Genomic DNA, 17,789 nt, shown 5'->3' on the forward strand with positions numbered 1-17,789 from the left:
TCAATACTTAAATCTCCAATAATGTTTTAGATAGATAGATATATACTGTCTTATATAAAAAAAAAAACAAAAAAACTCGTGTCTAATTTTAGTCGTACATGATTAAAGTATATGTGAAAATTATCTGAAATCTCAATCACGTGTCTTCTTCAAATTTCAACAATTCAACACTCAAATTCATTTCAAATATAGCCCAAATTTGAAACATAAGTTTCATATAACATTAAGTATAAACTCCAATTATTAATTCGTCAAAACAACAAATCTAACAAACTCATCTAGCACCATTTAAATTATATGCCTAGATTTCAATTATACATGACCAAAACAGACGTTAAAATTTGCTAAAAATTCAGACACGTGCATATGGAAAAAGTAAGTAGTTAATTCTATTTCGATTTTGTATTGCAATTCCCAGCTGCCAAAAAAACTAAAACAGAGAAATGGATATGTAAACACAAAGCTAAAGGAACAAACATTTCTTCCATGTCAACATTCTTGAACTCAGACTGTATATTAACACTTTAGAAAAACTAAAACAGAGAAATGGATATGTAAACACAAAGCTAAAGGAACAAACATTTCTTCCATGTCAACATTCTTGAACTCAGACTGTATATTAACACTTTAGCTTCTGGAAATGAAAAAAACAAAGATCAATTTCATTTCCCTGGAAGAAAGTTTCTGTGCATCCCTACCTAAAGATAGTGGTCACACACAGTATGTTCAAAATTGCCTGGGCTAGGAAAGCAAGTGTATATATAGCAACAGAGTCAGTTTCGGGAGCAAGAGTTTTGTGTCATGGACAGCAAACACTGACCAAGTATGCAACTGATGGAATCTCAATCTCATAGGATCAAATGCACAACAACACAAAAAATGATGCTAAAAGGCAGAGAACATCAAACGCTTCGTTTTCCAAATAGTGAAACCACAGTAAACAAAATCCAAATATCTGATGTTGCATGTTTATGCATATGTTTTTGGTGCTTGGACAGCAACGATGACCAAGTTGGTAAATGTTAATGTATATTCTAGTTAACTCATAATAACGGAGTGAACTAAGATTATTTTGAAAGTACTATGCTGAGGATACTCAAGACTGTTGTACAGATTTTATGTCATCATGATTTAAGTGATGCCCCTACTTTCACGAGGTCTTCAAGTGCCTTGGAGATCTGCTCCTCTGTCAATCCCTCCAGTCGGATGCCCCTTTCAACTCCGAGGTCTGTTACATATCAGAAGGTCCATAAGTATGTGAAGAATATGAGAGTACGAAATGGGAATAAACATCTCTTAGGATAACTCAGCAATTATAAGATGAGAATAAGAAATGTGAATAAACATCAGTTTGGATAACTTAGCACTCGAAGGTGAAATGAAGTTTGTCTTAGAAAAATCGAATTTGAACTTCATCAACTTTGTCAAAAATTCGAAATCTGAAGGCCAAATACATAGATAGCCCCATAAAGTTGTCACCTTTATTTCATTTAGACACCTTAATCACGATACTTATTTTTGAAACTGACACCTAAGTATATCTAAAATGCGTCTATTGAACACCTCAATGATGTTTCCAACCAAAAAGAGCACACAACATATGTGCAAAAATACCCAATTAAAGGACGACATGTGACTGTACTCATTTTACTCTCTTTTTTTCCCTATATTTTTCTTTCTTCTCCACTTAACACCCTTCCTTTTTTTTTATGTTTGTCATTTTAATTTTCAAACTCTGCTTACTATTTCCGACCTCTTCTTTATCTTACTACTTCTCCACAAATTTTCTTTTTCTTCCAAAAAAATCTGGTCTTTCTTCAATTTCTTTTTCGTTGTTACCTCTTCACCAAAGATAAAAATGAGTTTACAAATTTTCATCTACACATGTAAACAAGGTAGAAGTACATTGACCAATTTTGCTTCCTTTTTAAAAAAAATTGCAGATAGTTCATTTTGCTTATTTTGATATAATCAGTTTAAGAAGTGGAAATAACCTTAAGTCACTGCAAATGGGTTATTTATGTCTATAGTGGGGAACCATTAGAATTTAGAGGAATACAATGACGACTTGATGTACTTTATCAATAAGCAGAACCTATTTTTTGTTCCTAGGTTCCAAAGTAATTAATCGTGATTCTAGGATCAAGTTTCGGTTATAAAGTTTGTTTCGAGAAGTTGCAAGCAAGATTCATGTAGGTGGGCTTGTCCATCAGGCTTGTGGACTTTTGTGGTTCTATTCCTGAACTTTAAACTCTGGCTTAAATATAATGAGCCCGGAGACCAGAAACTAATTAATGAGAACCAACTGAATTTAAACCGATATAAATTTTCATTAAAAAAATTGTTTCATAAAAACTGACAACACTGCTTTGTATTTTACTGTTTCCGTGTCCGTTGATGGAGTTCTGGCAATTAACTCAAATAAGAGAAAAGAAGAAAGAAAATTGCATTACACCTATTCATGTGCTAGACTCCAAGTGAAAACCCTCTTGTGCCACATTAGCGTAAGGTATTCAATAGACACATTTTAAACATAGTTTAGGTGTTTAATAGGTAACTATCTTAGTAGAAGTGTCTAAATGAAAGTATGAGACAACTTTAAGGGGTTGTGTATGTACAACAAGAACATACCCAATGTAATCCCATAAGTGTAGTATGAGGATGGTAGGATGTACATAGACCTTATCCCTACCTTTGTGGGGGGTAGAGAGGTTGACAATGTATTTGGTCAAATCTAATGACTTCATCAGCTTTGCTTTTGCAACTTAAAATTTTAAAGTATTACTGAAAGGATAAAGGATTAATGGCAAACACCTAAAAGACCAAACCACTAGCGAATTTTATCTAGTATACTCAAATTTTGATCATTACCACTACTTTCTCCTTTCTTTCATTCTCTTCCACAAAGACCACCACTTCACCACCAAACACCGACTTTATGAAACCCAACTGAAACGTTTTCCAAAATTTAGCTATGAATCAGCCGCTTTGTCCAAGAAAAAAGTCTCCAAATTGGTGACTGTCTGCAAGTTTGACTTAGCCTGAGAAAACGTTGCATCTTCCCAAAAAATCAGCTTCTTCCCCTTCAGGAAATAGGTCGTGATTTTTCTTGGGACTTTTTGAGGAGAAAATGCGTATCGGCACCAGTCCATGACAAATTCTGGTTGTGACAATTCATCAAGGGATACTACTTCCACTTCAAACAAGAATAGCGAGGTGATAGGTTGTATGTAAATGACTTTTCCAGACAATTTTAGAGGGCAACTTATGTATTTTCTCTTAAACTTTTCATGTGTGAAATTTAACATCAATGTCGTAACCAGATCATCTGTTAGCCATGTACTAATCCACATACAAGTTATGAGTTTTAAGTAAAACAGCAACTTACTGAGATATAGAAGTGCATAAAATAGGACAATTTTTCCTCATAATTGAACCAAAAAAAATGTAACAAGCAAAAAATGTCTAATACCAATCATATACAATGAATCAAAGACTCATTTTTTTTTAAACAAGAATTCAAAGACCTGCTTCATTTACCCCATTCAAGGCCTAAATACGAAAAATGAAAAACATAAACTAAGTAAATCTTACTCCCTCCGTTTCAATTAGAAACCTCTAATTCCAATTTTGGTATATTCTACGCAACTTTAATCTAAGACCACAAAACTCAAAAGTATTCACTATTTTCATAAACTCCGAGTCAAGTCAAAACCAGACAAATAAATTGAAGTTGGAGGAGAATTACCATATCTGGCCCAAAGCTGGGGCTGGATGGAAGTAGCCTCACGAATCAAAATAGGCAATTTGGGGTTATGAGTCTTGAGATCTGTGTAATTCTTCTCAATAAACGACCTGTTGAATATCAAACAAATTAGATAAAAAAAAAATGTTGTGAAATAGGAAAAACAATAGAGAAATTAAGCAGAAACCTAGTTGCAGCGCTTTCAACAGACGACGGAGAAAAAAGAACACGAAGCTCCTTCAGATTACGAGATAGATTTGCTCTCCACGCCATTTTTTCTTCTTAATTTTAAGCTTTCCCTTCAACTATTTTGTGTTGTTCTTAAAATGTTAGTTTTGGGCCATATCAGTTGGACCAATTTATCATGGGCCTTTTTCATTACATAAGGACCATATAACATGACAAACTTTTTTAGAAATGGACCTTCGTCGCTCGTCAGGCATAAGTGCTAACTTAATTTTAATGTATACATAAATTAGTTTTGCTTATGGGACGAGAGTTTGGAATATTGAGCACGTTTGTTGTACTAATTTGAATTTACAACTTATGCTTGACAGACAATAGAGATCAATTTTATAAGTTTTGTCAATCGATAGGTACACACAAAATTCAAGGCCATAAGATGTAAGTCATTTTTGTAAATCACTCGAAAATTTCCCTGTCTAATCATAGCAATTTGTAGCTATGGTCCGAGTATACTCATTGTATATAAGTGTGTATAAAAACGCACGGATTATACACACATTATAACGCATAATGCAGATTTTTAGTCATCCTTATTTACTGATTTTCATACTTGACCCAAAAACACCAAAAAATGAAACTCTGCTACAACTAATCCACATTTGTAACACGAAAATTAGTTTTGTAATCTTCAACAAATGCACTTGAAAAAGTGTGGAATGGTTATAATACCTAATCCATATGATCATTCATCAACTCCCTTTATCCTAATCATACTAAAAGTGTTCAAATCTCCTCCATTTTTTTTGCATATATAAATTCACAATCAATTCATTGTTTTCATCAAATTCAAAAGAATCATTTTTGAAGCATCAAACCCCAAAAACATCTCCTCCATATCATTAATCTTTGTACACCAAATGACAACCTCCAATTCCAACCCTTTTCAACTCAAATCCATATTCACATTCCTTGTCATTCTAGCTCTCACAATCACCTCCACCACCTCAGCACGTAGAATCCTCGATGAGGAGCCCATCGTTGCACCAGACGCTCCTGATGATACTAATGAGAGTACCCCAGCTTCAGGATTATCTACAGGTGTTGGTGCTGGTATTCCAGCACCAGCAGGTGTTGCAGCACCTGCAGTACATGCAGGTGCTGAACATCCTGCTACAGGTGCTGGTGCTGGTATTCCAGCACCAGCAGGTGTTGCAGCACCCGCAGTACATGCAGGTGCTGACATTATTCCTGCTACAGGTTCTGGTGCTGGTATTCCAGCACCAGCAGGTGTTGCAGCACCTGCAGTACATGCAGGTGCTGACATTAATCCTGCTACAGCTGGTGCAGGTGAAGATGATCATATCTTTTCATTCTTCATGCACGACATTCTAGGAGGATCAAATCCATCAGCAATAGCGGTAACGGGTATAGCAACCAACCCATCACTAAGCGGACAAGTCCCATTCGCTAAGCCAAACGGTGCAGTTCTAGCAGTAGACAACGGTGTTCCTGTCAACAACGGAAACAGCGGAATCATCAGCAACAACAACATTCCTTTTCTCACTGGCCTAAGCGGGACAACTCCCAACGTAGTCCAAAACAACGGTAACAATAACAACATCATCGGTGGAGGAAACGGATACCCTGCCTTAAACATGGCTCAATTAGGATCAGGAGTAACATTCCAAAAACTCATGTTCGGTACACTGACTGTATTTGACGACGAATTAACAGAAGGTCATGAACTCAACTCAGGGTTAGTTGGAAAATCTCAAGGATTTTACATTTCTAGTTCAGAAGATGGAAGTAGTCAAACAATGGCATTTACAGTAATGTTTCATAGTGGAAGTTATAGTGATAGTTTGAGCTTTTTTGGGGTTCACAGAGTTAGAGTTTCAGAATCACATCTTGCTATTATGGGTGGAACTGGAAAGTATGTAAATGCTAAGGGATTTGCTACTGTCAAGACATTTCCGGCTGCAAATCAAGAGACAGATGGTGTGGAGACTTTGTTACATATTACTGTTTATCTTGCTTATTAATTTGTTTGTAATAATTTATTGCTTTTGTATTAATTGTTGTGTTTTGTTTACATGTTTTATTGTATGAATTTTGTTATTGAGCAAGCGTGTATTGGTGATGGCATTGACGGAGCTAGTGTGTATGTTATGGTTTCGATGAAAAATTGGTAATTTTAATTCAAAATTTTGTATCTAGAAGACTCAATAACGTAAAAAAATTATAATCCCAAATACATAAGATTCGAATTCTGACTCCATCGGATGTGCTAAACCAAAACCACCAAATTACTAGCTTCTACAATTTTTTGAGTCCAATATCAACTTGTCTTACAAAAGCCATGTTTTTGTACGGATTCTCTTTATTATTCTTTATTATTTTAGGGTGAAGTTTAATTTTTATCCCTCAAATTAGTGGGGTTTTGGTTTTTTTTTTTCTTGTTTCTCATCTAGTGAAGAATTGTCCGTCAAAGTAATCTTAATTATGACATAATTTTACAAGGCAAAAAGGTTTAAGAATTCTTATCCGACATAAGTTGTGTAGTATCTAAATCATAATGCATAAGTTTAGAAAACGTTGTCTTGTCTTGTATAAGTTTAGGAAGACATAACTTTGTGGATTGTGAAACTCAACTTATGTCTTGCAAGGCATAACTATTTGTGGGTAATGAACTTCTTAAGACATATTATTTTAAAATCGAACTTAAGTCTTATAAGGCATAATTTGTATCTTGCAATTTTTTTTTATGTCAACGATATTTTTGAGCTCTTTGTTATTACTTAAAATATTAAAGAACAAAAATTAAAAACAATCGAAGAGGTTTCGTGCGAATGACCATACAAAAGTTGCTTAAGAATTTAGATGGGCTATTCATAAATATTGCCCAAAACGCCAAAACAATTATGGAAACTTATGTATATAATATAGATTTATATATATATATATATATATATATATATATACATATATTGTATATTAGATAACTTAAATGCTTGAAATGTAATTATAATGTGATAAAAGATATATTTTGATTAAAAAGAATATTGAACCGAAATTTGTATTTAATGTAGAGTTTAGTATTAAGCCTTTTTTCAACTATAAATCTGACCTCTGCTATTGTTTGTTTTTTTTGCTATATAATTCTCTCTTTTTGATTGGTTTAGTTACTGCAAAGTAAAGGTGTGAAAATGGTGGAAATAGAAATTTGGTATGAAAATGAAATATAAGAGAACGAAATTGGAGAATTTGATATGAAAGTCAAAGAGTAGCAATGTTGGAGAATTTGGTGAGAAAATAAAGCTTAAGAGAGGTAATAGAGAGTTTGATTGTGTTATTCCAAGTAACAATCAAACCTTTTTCAAGTCTTCGTGTTCGTTCACACTATTTTTTTAAAATTAAAATAATTGCAGGGTCATTTTTACATATTGTTCATTACAATGTGTTTTAACGGCGGTTGAAAAAAACATTACAATCTTATTATAACGGTTTTTAAAAATAGTAATATTTTCATCATTAGTAAATACGATCTTTTTTATTGTATAAAGTGGTGGTTCTATAATATAACTCATACATTCATATTTAAACTTTGTCCTAATTTTACACATATATGTGATTTCTTGAAAGTTGTGGAAGTGATTAATCTCAAAATAAAAAGAGTATGATACGAAATTAATTAGTTAAGGGTACGTGGTGCTTAAGCAGTAGAAAGAGTAGGTCATAGGGGAACGGTTGGGAAGTTCTTGGTGGAGTTAGAGTTCAATATTGGCCTACTCTTATTTATTAATTATGATTAGGAAATAAATAAAGGTAGGTCAAGTTATATATCTCATCGGTCAGTTAAAAATAATAATTATATTTATCAGTTAAATAAATAAAAATGTATATTTTATTTATATTAAATATTTATTGTTTATGTATATCATTTACTAATATATAAAAACATAAATTTATTACTATCGATTTTTTAGCTTATGTATTGTCAATTTGTAGTCACTAGAGTGCAATTCTACTTCAAAAAAAGTCAGGTGTTTGGTATGTTAAATCTCTGGAATCTTCTACCTTCTTCTCAGTATTTATAGGTTACATTATTAGGCTAAGATAAAATAAATATGTTGTTAATATGATGATGCCTTTCAAAACTTATTATAACTTTTTGATCTAATTTATTCATTTTATTTTTCTTTTTAGTCTATTTTAAAAAAAAATATCTATTTTTGTATGGTCACTCTTAGTTTCCAATTTTTACATGTTATATTTAAGATTACAAAATTAAAGACCATTTTAGTACATTCTATATATTTTAGTTTTTGATTATAAAATTTAAAAAGTCTTATTTATTTTTCTAAAACTCTATACCAAATCAAAATCAAATAAATAAATTAAAATGAATTGATCTAGTATATCTTTATTGCAATTTGTACAACTTACATGTGTCATCTATTTTTGTTTTTTTAGTTATCAATATAGAATTTTTATGAAACTCACCTCAAATTCCCATAATCATCCAAGTATTGTTACTTCATATATTGTCCATGTCTTAAAGTTTAAGCTAGGGGTGTGCACTATTTGGATTAAATTGAATAACTAAATTAAATTTAACAAAATTTTTATTGGGATTGGTTTTTTGGTTTTTTGGTTTTTCGGATTGGTTTTGGCTTAATAAATTACTTTGTTTGATTTTTTGGTTTAGTTTCGGATTTTAAAAAATAAAAACCGAAAAAACTGAATTATATATATAATGTTTAGGTTTAGAATTAAGTTGGAGTTAACCACTTTTGCCCCTTTTTGGTTACTGCCTTTCATGATGATTACGTTTATATTTTATGCTTTAATTACATCTATAATAGGTATATTTATAAGTATTGTGTTTTAAGTTTTACTTATGATTTATTTTAGAAAGAATATTTAAGGGATTAAATATTATTACTTTGGTTATATATGTTATTAAGTATTGACATAACCGAATAACCAAATCGAAAAAAGCCAAACCAAATAGAGGAAAACCAAACCAAACCAAATTTATTTTGGATCGGATTGCGTTATACTTTTACAAAACCAAAAATCTAAACCGAATAGTATAAAACCAAACCGAAAAACCGAATGTACACCTTTAGTTTAAGCTGACAAAAAAAATTAAAAGAAACAGGTAACCATCGAATTCGACCTAGCTATTAAATATGGTCGAAAAATAAATGACTTTTCAAAAATAAATCAAATATAAATATAATATATTCATCTAATCAATACTTATTTGTCTACTTACCATTTTTTACTATGAGTTTTTTTAAAAAAAAAATCTGAACTTGCTTTGACTTTTTAGCTTATCATTTTATTTGACTATATAAATAAAATAATATGAATATTTATATTATTCGTCGATCAACTTATTTTTTATCCTTATTAAATTTAGGTGAATAAATAATTTATTATTCACTTATATTTAATTTGATCCGCTAGATCTTTTACCACTCCTAAGTCCTAATCATAACTACTCATTTTTGTGTTTAACAAAAATGCATGTTTGTTAATTTGATATCATTTCTTCTGTATAATAATAATAATTACAGTTACACTGTAAATAATCAACCACCATAATGTAAAAGAAACAAAAAATAAGAGGTGAAACACTAAGTCATGAAATTAATAAACCAAAAGAAATGTAAAAAGACGGAAAAAGAAAGGCCCCATAGCTTTATTAGCGTGCTCAAACATCAAATTATTTCAGTACGACCCACGTATTAATGCACATTATTTATATGTATTAATATTATCTTATTTAATTAGAAGTTGGATATAAAACTGTAGTAATGAAATATTAGTTTATATCAATAAATTATAAATTATGATGGAATAGTTGTGATTTCTTCGCATGTAATCAATAATCAGGTTTGAGCCTTCATAAATGAAAACAAATCTTATTAAAAGTACCATCTTCAAAAAAAGAAAAAACTTATATTACTTGAATTTCAAATTTTATCAAATTTCAATACGAATATTGAATATCGAACAAGAAAATCCGGCTCTTTCCGTCCAGAGGGGCAAAGGGATAAGAAAAATTTCAAGGACAAGAAATTCCTTTCTAGGTAGTTAGTTGGATATACGTCTGTATTTGTGACCCTACCAAAATATTTAAGAGAAAACTAATAAAGCAAAGTTGATTATTTGAAGATTAACTATATTTATATGTTTTCCAATATATATTCGAGTACTTATTATTTTCTGTCGATACTATTTTCTTGCTCCATTATTTTAACATGATTTCTTTATTATTTTATTTATTTTTCATACTTATTTTATTATTTTGATATGTTTTATTTGAGCCTGAGGTTCATCGGAAATAACATATCTACCTTCAGGCTTCACAAGGTAGGGTTAAGGTTGTTTACATTAGTGGCAGAGCCCTTATTTTCATTAAACATGTTCAAAATATGAAGAACTAAAGACACAAAAAGACCATGAAAATTTAACATCTATTGAATATATATATATATATATATATAAAATTTATACTTTATATATACGACCTATTTTTTTGTCAAAATTAAAGGAATGAACCCCTTGCTTTCATCTGTCTCTTTCATAGCGTACACACCCAGCCACCCTCTCAGGTCTCATTTATGAAATTACCATTGAATATATTATTGTTATCGCATAGCTTTAAACCTAACTCTACCTTACACTTTTTGTTTTCCAATAGTTAATTTTTTGTTTTTCACTTTCTGATGAAGGAAAGGAAAGAAAAATCTTATACTTTTTGACAAGTACAAAACTTTATATAATTAATCATGACTATGTGGACCCAAAATCAAGAAAATTTTAACACAAAATCAGTTAAAGGATTGTGTTTAGTGAAAAAAAAATGGATCACACAGTCAACTTTGATAAAATTATTGTAATGCTAATCACTAAGCAATCTCAGAATGTAATTATGATACCAACCTTTAATATCCACTTAAATATTTAATTACTTAAAAGAAATTGGCCCTACCAAAGGAGAACACATTATCCCCATTTTTGCAAGTATAATCATTACAACCATTTGCTAAAAACCATAAAGTTAAGGGTATATTAGCAGTATTTCCCTTTTTAAAGATAGTTAATTACTTTCTCCGATCTATTTTAGCTACCGTGTTTGCTAAATATTATGATCTAAATAATTAGAATATTAAAAATTTAAGATATAATTAATTATTAATTTTTATTTTTATTTTTATTTAATAAATATGAAAATAGATTAATGTGGTAAAGAAAGAGTAGTATTGATAACAAAATCAAAAAGATATTTTGATCAAAGTTTTAATTTTTACTTTTTAATGGACATACAAATAAAAAATATGATAAGAAATAAATCGAGGAAGTAGGTCCACAAGTAACTATTCTGGATAAACTTCATGTGGTCTAGAACTAATGGAATTAATTTACTCCAAAATCTTGACTTAAAGTTGTGCATTTGACATTTTGATCCAAAATTATGTGTTTGGTTGTTGGAAAAGCTTTTCTAGTTGATTTGTGGAAAAAAAAGTTGACAATACAAAAATTTTAACTACTTTTGAATGATTTATTTACTCATTATTTCAAATTTTCTGAATATTTTTTTCACCTTTCAAATTAAGTAGGTATTTGTAGAAATACGTAATTGATATGTGAATTATTGAATTTGTATGCTTATGAGAAAACATGCAATGTTTAGTTTGTCTAAGCCTTGCTACTTTATTTTAGACACTTCAATTAATTATTTTCGAGAAATATTTCAAAGACTTATGTGTATTCAAATGTCAATTAAAGGTTCATGACTTGATAATTAATTTTAAACTTAGCAATATTATATGTCAAAAATGTTCCTCTTCAATTTTGGGGAGTGACAATAATATTGTAGAAATAAACTTTTTTTTCCTCCCAAAGAAAATGTCAGTATGATGCAAAAAGTTGCAAAAACAATTTAATATTGAAGATTAAATATATGGAGTACATAGCTGTGTGATTCTGCAGCAGAATAATTTTGGTATCAATATTCAGACCCCAGAAAAATAATAACTATTTCTACTTTTAAAGAAGACTTTGAAAATAATCAAAAAAGATAATATTTTTAAAATAAATAAAATGTGTGGGCATGAGAAGGGTAGAGTGTACTCAAACCTTACGCCTAGAAATGTCATTTTTGATAGACCTTTGATTTAGAAAAAAACAATCCACAGTCATAATCCAGAAAAAAAATAAACGAAAATGAAAGCGTATAACAAAATATTTTGAACAGTAAGTATAACAAAATGATATAATAATCGAAGTATAAGAAACAACATATAGAAAATAAAATTCGAAGGGCAGATAACAACAGAAGCAATACTACAATTAGTGGTATGGGCGGGTAGCAAGTAGGGGTGTGCACTATTCGGATTCAATCGAATAACCAAACCAAATCAAACCGAATTTTTATTTGGATTGGTTTTTTAGTTTTTCGGATTGGTTTTGTATTAATAAATTACTTTGTTTGATTTTTTGGTTTGGTTTCGAATTTTAAAAAATAAAAACAGAAAAACCGAATTATATATATATATATATATATATATATAAATGTTTAGGCTTAGAATTAAGTTGGAGTTAACCACTTTTGTCCCTTTTTGGTTATTGTCTTTCATGATGATTACGTTTATATTTTATGTTTGAATTACATCTATAATAGGTATACTTATAAGTATTGTGTTTTAAGTTTTACTTATGATTTATATTAGAAAGTATATTTAAGGGATTAAATATTATTACTTTGGTTATATATGTTATTAATTATTGATATAACCGAACAACCAAACCGAAAAAAGTCAAACCGAATAGAGGAAAATCAACCAAACCAAATTTATTTTGGATCGGATTGGGTTACACTTTTACAAAACCAAAAACTGAAAATCCAAACCGAAAAACCGAATGCACACCCCTAGTAGCAAGACAACGCACTATTACCTACTAATCTTCTACCTTAATCCGTGTCCCAACAACCCCTATCTAAGGGGTCATGCATGTCTTCGCGATAAGTTAGAGCTATGTTATATCCTATCAAATCACCTTTATCTTAATTAATATTCTCTTACAAAACATGTAAAAGAGAAATACAACAAATAAGTTGAAACAAATGAAATATAAATTACGCCTTCCGTTCAGTTTTATGTATCACTGTTTGACTTAGCACATCCATTAAGAAAATAATTATATATATAGGTACCCAATTAAATGATCGATGTTTAGTATTGAGTCTTGGAAACTGATTTGTACAATAAATATTTAATCATGAAGGTAAAACATGGAAAAAAATAATTGTCTTTTCTTGATATGTCAAAAGTGACAAATAAAAATGAAAAATTTATTTTAGGAACAAGTGATAAATAAAAATGAACCGAGAGAGTACTAAAACCAACGAGGTCGAATAATTAATTAATTAAATAGAGAGAATTCTTGAAACTAACACTTTATCACGTGAACCCCAACTTATTTTGTTATCACTTGTATTAAATCCTAAATTAACTCATCTTTGTTTGTCTTAATCTTTAACTTTCTCCGCAATTAATTGACTAATACTTTGTCTTCATCCAATTATACTCCACAAATTTGGGTCCCAAATCAAGGTCTTTATTTAGTCTTTACGTAGCTTTTTTTCTTTAAAAAATTTACTCATATAATATAATTATATCAACTTTTCCCATTACAGGACACTATAATTTATATATTTAGCTCATTTTCTGAGGCAGAAAATCGGAATGTTTGAACTTGGAGAAAAACTATGCTAGAGGAATCTTTGATAATAGTAGAGTATTAAATTCCACGTGTTCAGTGTATAATATTTTCAAAAACTATTGAACTGCACCATTATAATCTCCTAATTAAGATTGCCAAGAATAAGAGAGTTACAATTTTAACAATTACCTGAAGATATACTTACGTATATAAATTTTTTCCATTAGACGATACATTAAAATATGGAGAAAGGTGAGTGAGATGGGGAGGTCGGAGACGAGCGAGATAGTCTGTATCTGTTGCGGTTCACATGTATCTAAGATACAAGATACATAGGCGAGAGTCGAGAGAAATGACAGAGATGCGAGCGAGATTTGTTATGCATCTAGATACATGCGAATTCACTTAGATATATATACGGTATCTAGAACAAATTACACCTAATTTTGATTCCATGTATTCCAAGATCGATCACATGTATCTAGACGTATCTGGACACACTAAATCCTGATAAGATTCGTAATATTGTAAACTAGAGTGTATCTAAGTAATTAACTCTCTTAAACTAGTAGGATTTCTGTAAGTTTTCCAAAAAATTATTTATACTGAATATGTATATTAAATCATATCAGCTGATTATCATAAAATACTTTTATAAAATAATAATGTGTATTAATTAATTATGACTTAAGTGAAAAAATAAATGTACAAAAATCAACAAACTTTTAAGAGTGGAACAAATATGAAAATAGACAAAGGAAAGGCCACTTTCGGTTAGCCTTCTCATATGATCTTCCTAAGAGTCAAATCTTGTGGGCAATGATATGGTAATAATATGGTCTACTAATTAATTAGTCTTCACATTTTCCTACATTTGCTGCTATTAATGCTCCTAATCATTCACATCCAAAGCTCACAAAAGTAGAAAAAGATTAATTTACTTTAATTATAAGTGTATCAAGGAAGCGAGGTATTGAATTTAATATTGATATAATAATAATAATAAATTTTATTATCGAATAATAAGGAAGACAATTAAAATATCAGTCTCAATATTAATAGAAGAAAAGGATTAATTCGACCATCATTCAAGAAAAATTGCGAAGGCTTGAACTTTTTGCTAGTTTCGAACGTAAGAAAAAACCAAACTCAGTTGAAAAGAGTACACTAGCAGCGCAACTCAAGACAACTTAAAAAACCTCTATATATAAGCAATCAATGTACTTTGGTGTCCGTTTGAATTGACTTATTTTAGGTGCTTTTAAAGCCAAAATAGTTTTTAAGTAGTTTTGAAGTGTTTGGATAAAGTTAAAAAGTGTTTATAAGCACTTATTTTTAAGTCAAAATAACAAAAATAAGCCAAAAGTCATAAGTTAGAAATCCTAACTTATAAGCCAAAAGCCAATCCAAACAGGCGATTAATAATTTTAATACGTATTTCTCTATTCATTTTAATTATCTATTAAATTTATTTTATTTTTACTTGTCAATTTTAACATATTACGAGAAAGACACATTTTCTTTAATTATACTTCGTCAAATCAAACACATAAATTAAAATGAAAAAAGTATAGTCATGTTTTAAGATTACTTAATAATGCAAATATTCTTTTACAATGTAATAAAAGTTAAAATTCAAACAATAACCTTGTCTAGTCTCCACCCCACCCACCCCTTACCCACTTAAAACATAAAAGAAAAACAAAATGAAAAATGCAGACACGACTTTAAAGGTCCAGATAAATCCTGTGTCCCCTAAGGTTTACATTATTCATCAATTCTTATGGGGCCTTAGTTGCCATCTTTTTCTTTTTCCCTATTTTCTACTTATTTTTTGCCGCATAGTTAGAATTTAAAATTTATAAATTCAAAATTTTATCTTTTTTCTGTATTACTGAGTTTTAAATCGATATAAAGTTCGGATCATCATCAATAAAATTATTGAGTTCTGCTGAATTCATAACATATACACTCTCCTACTCTAGTCTACCACTACTTTATAAGTTCACCCCCTTCCCTCATTTTGAAAAAAAATCTTTCCTATACTACTCTCCCTTCCATCATTTTTCCTAGTATAACTTATGCTATATTATAACTAGCTTATTATTTTCATCATCTTCTTGGTCCCAAAAAAATGAAATCCATAGATCTTTTTTGTGCTTCTCCTGCTTCCACAGCCATATGTTCAAGTATGGATCAATATACTATGGTTCGTCGTGGCATTAGGCATCAAATTGATCGTAAAATCGATCGATTAGGCGATCCTCGTACACCAAAAATCAAAACTCCAATCCCATGTTCATCTCATCAACTTCCATTCGATCCCAAAACTTACTACCATCAAAATAAAAATCGAAAGAGTCATGATGAAAAATTACGTCGTAAAAGCTCAGCTGATGTTACTGACTTAGGTAATTCTTCTAGGTACTTGTTAAGTGATAGTACTAATACTCCATTTATAGATTTCTTATCATCATCTGGAGATACATCAAAAGCTTTGATTCCTAGCAAACCTTTAAGAGCTAAAAGCACAAATGAACGACTCATGTATCGATCTTCATCGACTCGTTTACTCGAATCTCCGGTCTATAAACCTTCATCAGCTTACTCAAATGATTTGTGTGTCTATAAATCAACTCGTTTATGCCCTGGTGAACAGGTTAGTTACCAATTTTATCAGGTTACCGTTTATCTACTTATTATAAAAGATATATTTTATAAGTAACCTAAGTGCGTAAATATTTTTTAAACGGACGGGCAATGCATATAACTTAAATTTTAGTTAATTTCTTAATTTGTTGCTAACAATTTTATTTAGTGTAAAGTTTTTTTTTTTTCACACGATGAGCATATTATAGCAAATTAGTTGTCAATTATTTAATATTTATCATAAAACATTTACTTATAGTTATCTTATGATCTAATTAGATAAATATAATTTAAACGGATCGATTGTCAGTGTATAAAACTTAAATTTTATTAGTCGCATGTTCGACAGGTTGTGGAATTGAGGGTGTCAATCCACTGCAAAGGTTGTGAAGGGAAAGTAAGAAAACATATCTCCAGAATGGAAGGCAAGTTAATTATATAGTATTATTAGTATAATCATGGATATGTTATATATTATCCAAATAAATTAATGTTTTTGTATTAAATTATGCAGGAGTAAAATCATTTAATATCGATTTGGCTTCGAAAAAAGTTACAGTCATCGGCGATGTGACACCATTAGGAGTATTGACAAGCGTTTCAAAGGTGAAAAATGCACAATTTTGGCCATTTCCAACAGCTTCTTCGTCCTCGTCTTGGTCTTCTCCGATGATTTAAAGAAAGTTGCTCTTAAATTACTGATGTAATACTATTAATTAATTTTGAAATATCTATAATCCAGATGATCGAGTGTGCTTTCTTTTTTCTTTTTGGTTTAAATTAATGACTAAATATTTCAAAATTAGTCGTTAATATGGTGTATTTCATACATTATTATATGTGTGGTGGGGCTTGTAAATATTGTTTTATTTTACTTACTAGTATCTTTTGAATTAAATGTTTATATTTAAAAAAAAAAAGAATAGAAAGTTTAAAGAGTTTGTTTGGTTCTCGTGTTCTGTGAGGATAATAATATCTTGGAATAAACAAAAACAACAATCAAGATTTTGAATATTTTTTTCTTTTTTTTCTCTCTTACTTTTTGTATACTAATTGAAAATTTTGATAATTACTAAGGCTGGCATGTTTGTCTTTAGGAATGTCCTGTTTTTTTTCTTTTTTTTTAACAACTTTCCAGATCACTCAATTTACGATTGTCGAGCAGTTGCAGAACATTTGACCAGGATAAGATTTAAAAAAAGACTGAAAATTTTAAATAAAAAAAAAAGAGTTACTCTGCATTTGGTACGAGAGCTGAGGAATAACTAATTCTGAAATTAGTTTTAAGATTGGTTTATTCTAGTATTATTTTTAATCCACATCGAAAGTGGGATAAACAATATTGGGATAACTTATTCCCCACCCACACGAGCTATATTAGTTCTAGGTTATATCTACTAAAGCGATTTGATGCACTAAACTCTCATTATGTGCCAAGCTACAACAATAAGATGAAGTAAATGTATTT

General features: G+C 30.0%; 3 protein-coding genes across 4 annotated transcripts; 2 read left to right on the forward strand and 1 right to left on the reverse strand.

The window, feature by feature from the left end:
- Window positions 1-737: 737 nt before the first annotated feature.
- Window positions 738-4,070, reverse strand: LOC125844660 (NADH dehydrogenase [ubiquinone] 1 alpha subcomplex subunit 2-like). The gene is made up of 3 exons (XM_049523975.1): window positions 3,933-4,070; window positions 3,749-3,855; window positions 738-1,228 (listed from the first exon to the last, which is right to left on the reverse strand). Exons 1-3 carry the CDS (start codon window positions 4,016-4,018, stop codon window positions 1,125-1,127), a joined length of 297 nt encoding a protein of 98 aa, XP_049379932.1. The 5' UTR covers window positions 4,019-4,070; the 3' UTR covers window positions 738-1,124.
- Window positions 4,071-4,770: 700 nt separating this feature from the next.
- LOC125844672 (dirigent protein 10-like) lies at window positions 4,771-6,129 on the forward strand. Of its 2 annotated transcripts, none has more exons than XM_049523989.1 (2): window positions 4,771-5,137; window positions 5,270-6,129. In XM_049523989.1, the coding sequence occupies exons 1-2, from the start codon at window positions 4,849-4,851 to the stop codon at window positions 5,971-5,973; spliced, it is 993 nt and encodes a 330-aa protein (XP_049379946.1). In that variant the 5' UTR covers window positions 4,771-4,848; the 3' UTR covers window positions 5,974-6,129. The 2 variants fall into 2 exon arrangements, with proteins under 2 accessions (XP_049379946.1, XP_049379945.1); XM_049523988.1 differs by having other exon boundaries at window positions 4,771-5,086; window positions 5,219-6,129.
- Window positions 6,130-15,674: 9,545 nt separating this feature from the next.
- On the forward strand, window positions 15,675-17,180 carry LOC125844310 (protein SODIUM POTASSIUM ROOT DEFECTIVE 2-like). Its single transcript, XM_049523597.1, has 3 exons — window positions 15,675-16,331; window positions 16,671-16,746; window positions 16,836-17,180. Exons 1-3 carry the CDS (start codon window positions 15,807-15,809, stop codon window positions 16,997-16,999), a joined length of 765 nt encoding a protein of 254 aa, XP_049379554.1. The 5' UTR covers window positions 15,675-15,806; the 3' UTR covers window positions 17,000-17,180.
- The last annotated feature ends 609 nt before the right edge of the window (window positions 17,181-17,789 follow it).

This window comes from Solanum stenotomum, chromosome 11 (assembly GCF_019186545.1).
Source record: "Solanum stenotomum isolate F172 chromosome 11, ASM1918654v1, whole genome shotgun sequence".
In the NCBI taxonomy this organism is placed as follows: Eukaryota; Viridiplantae; Streptophyta; class Magnoliopsida; order Solanales; family Solanaceae; genus Solanum; species Solanum stenotomum.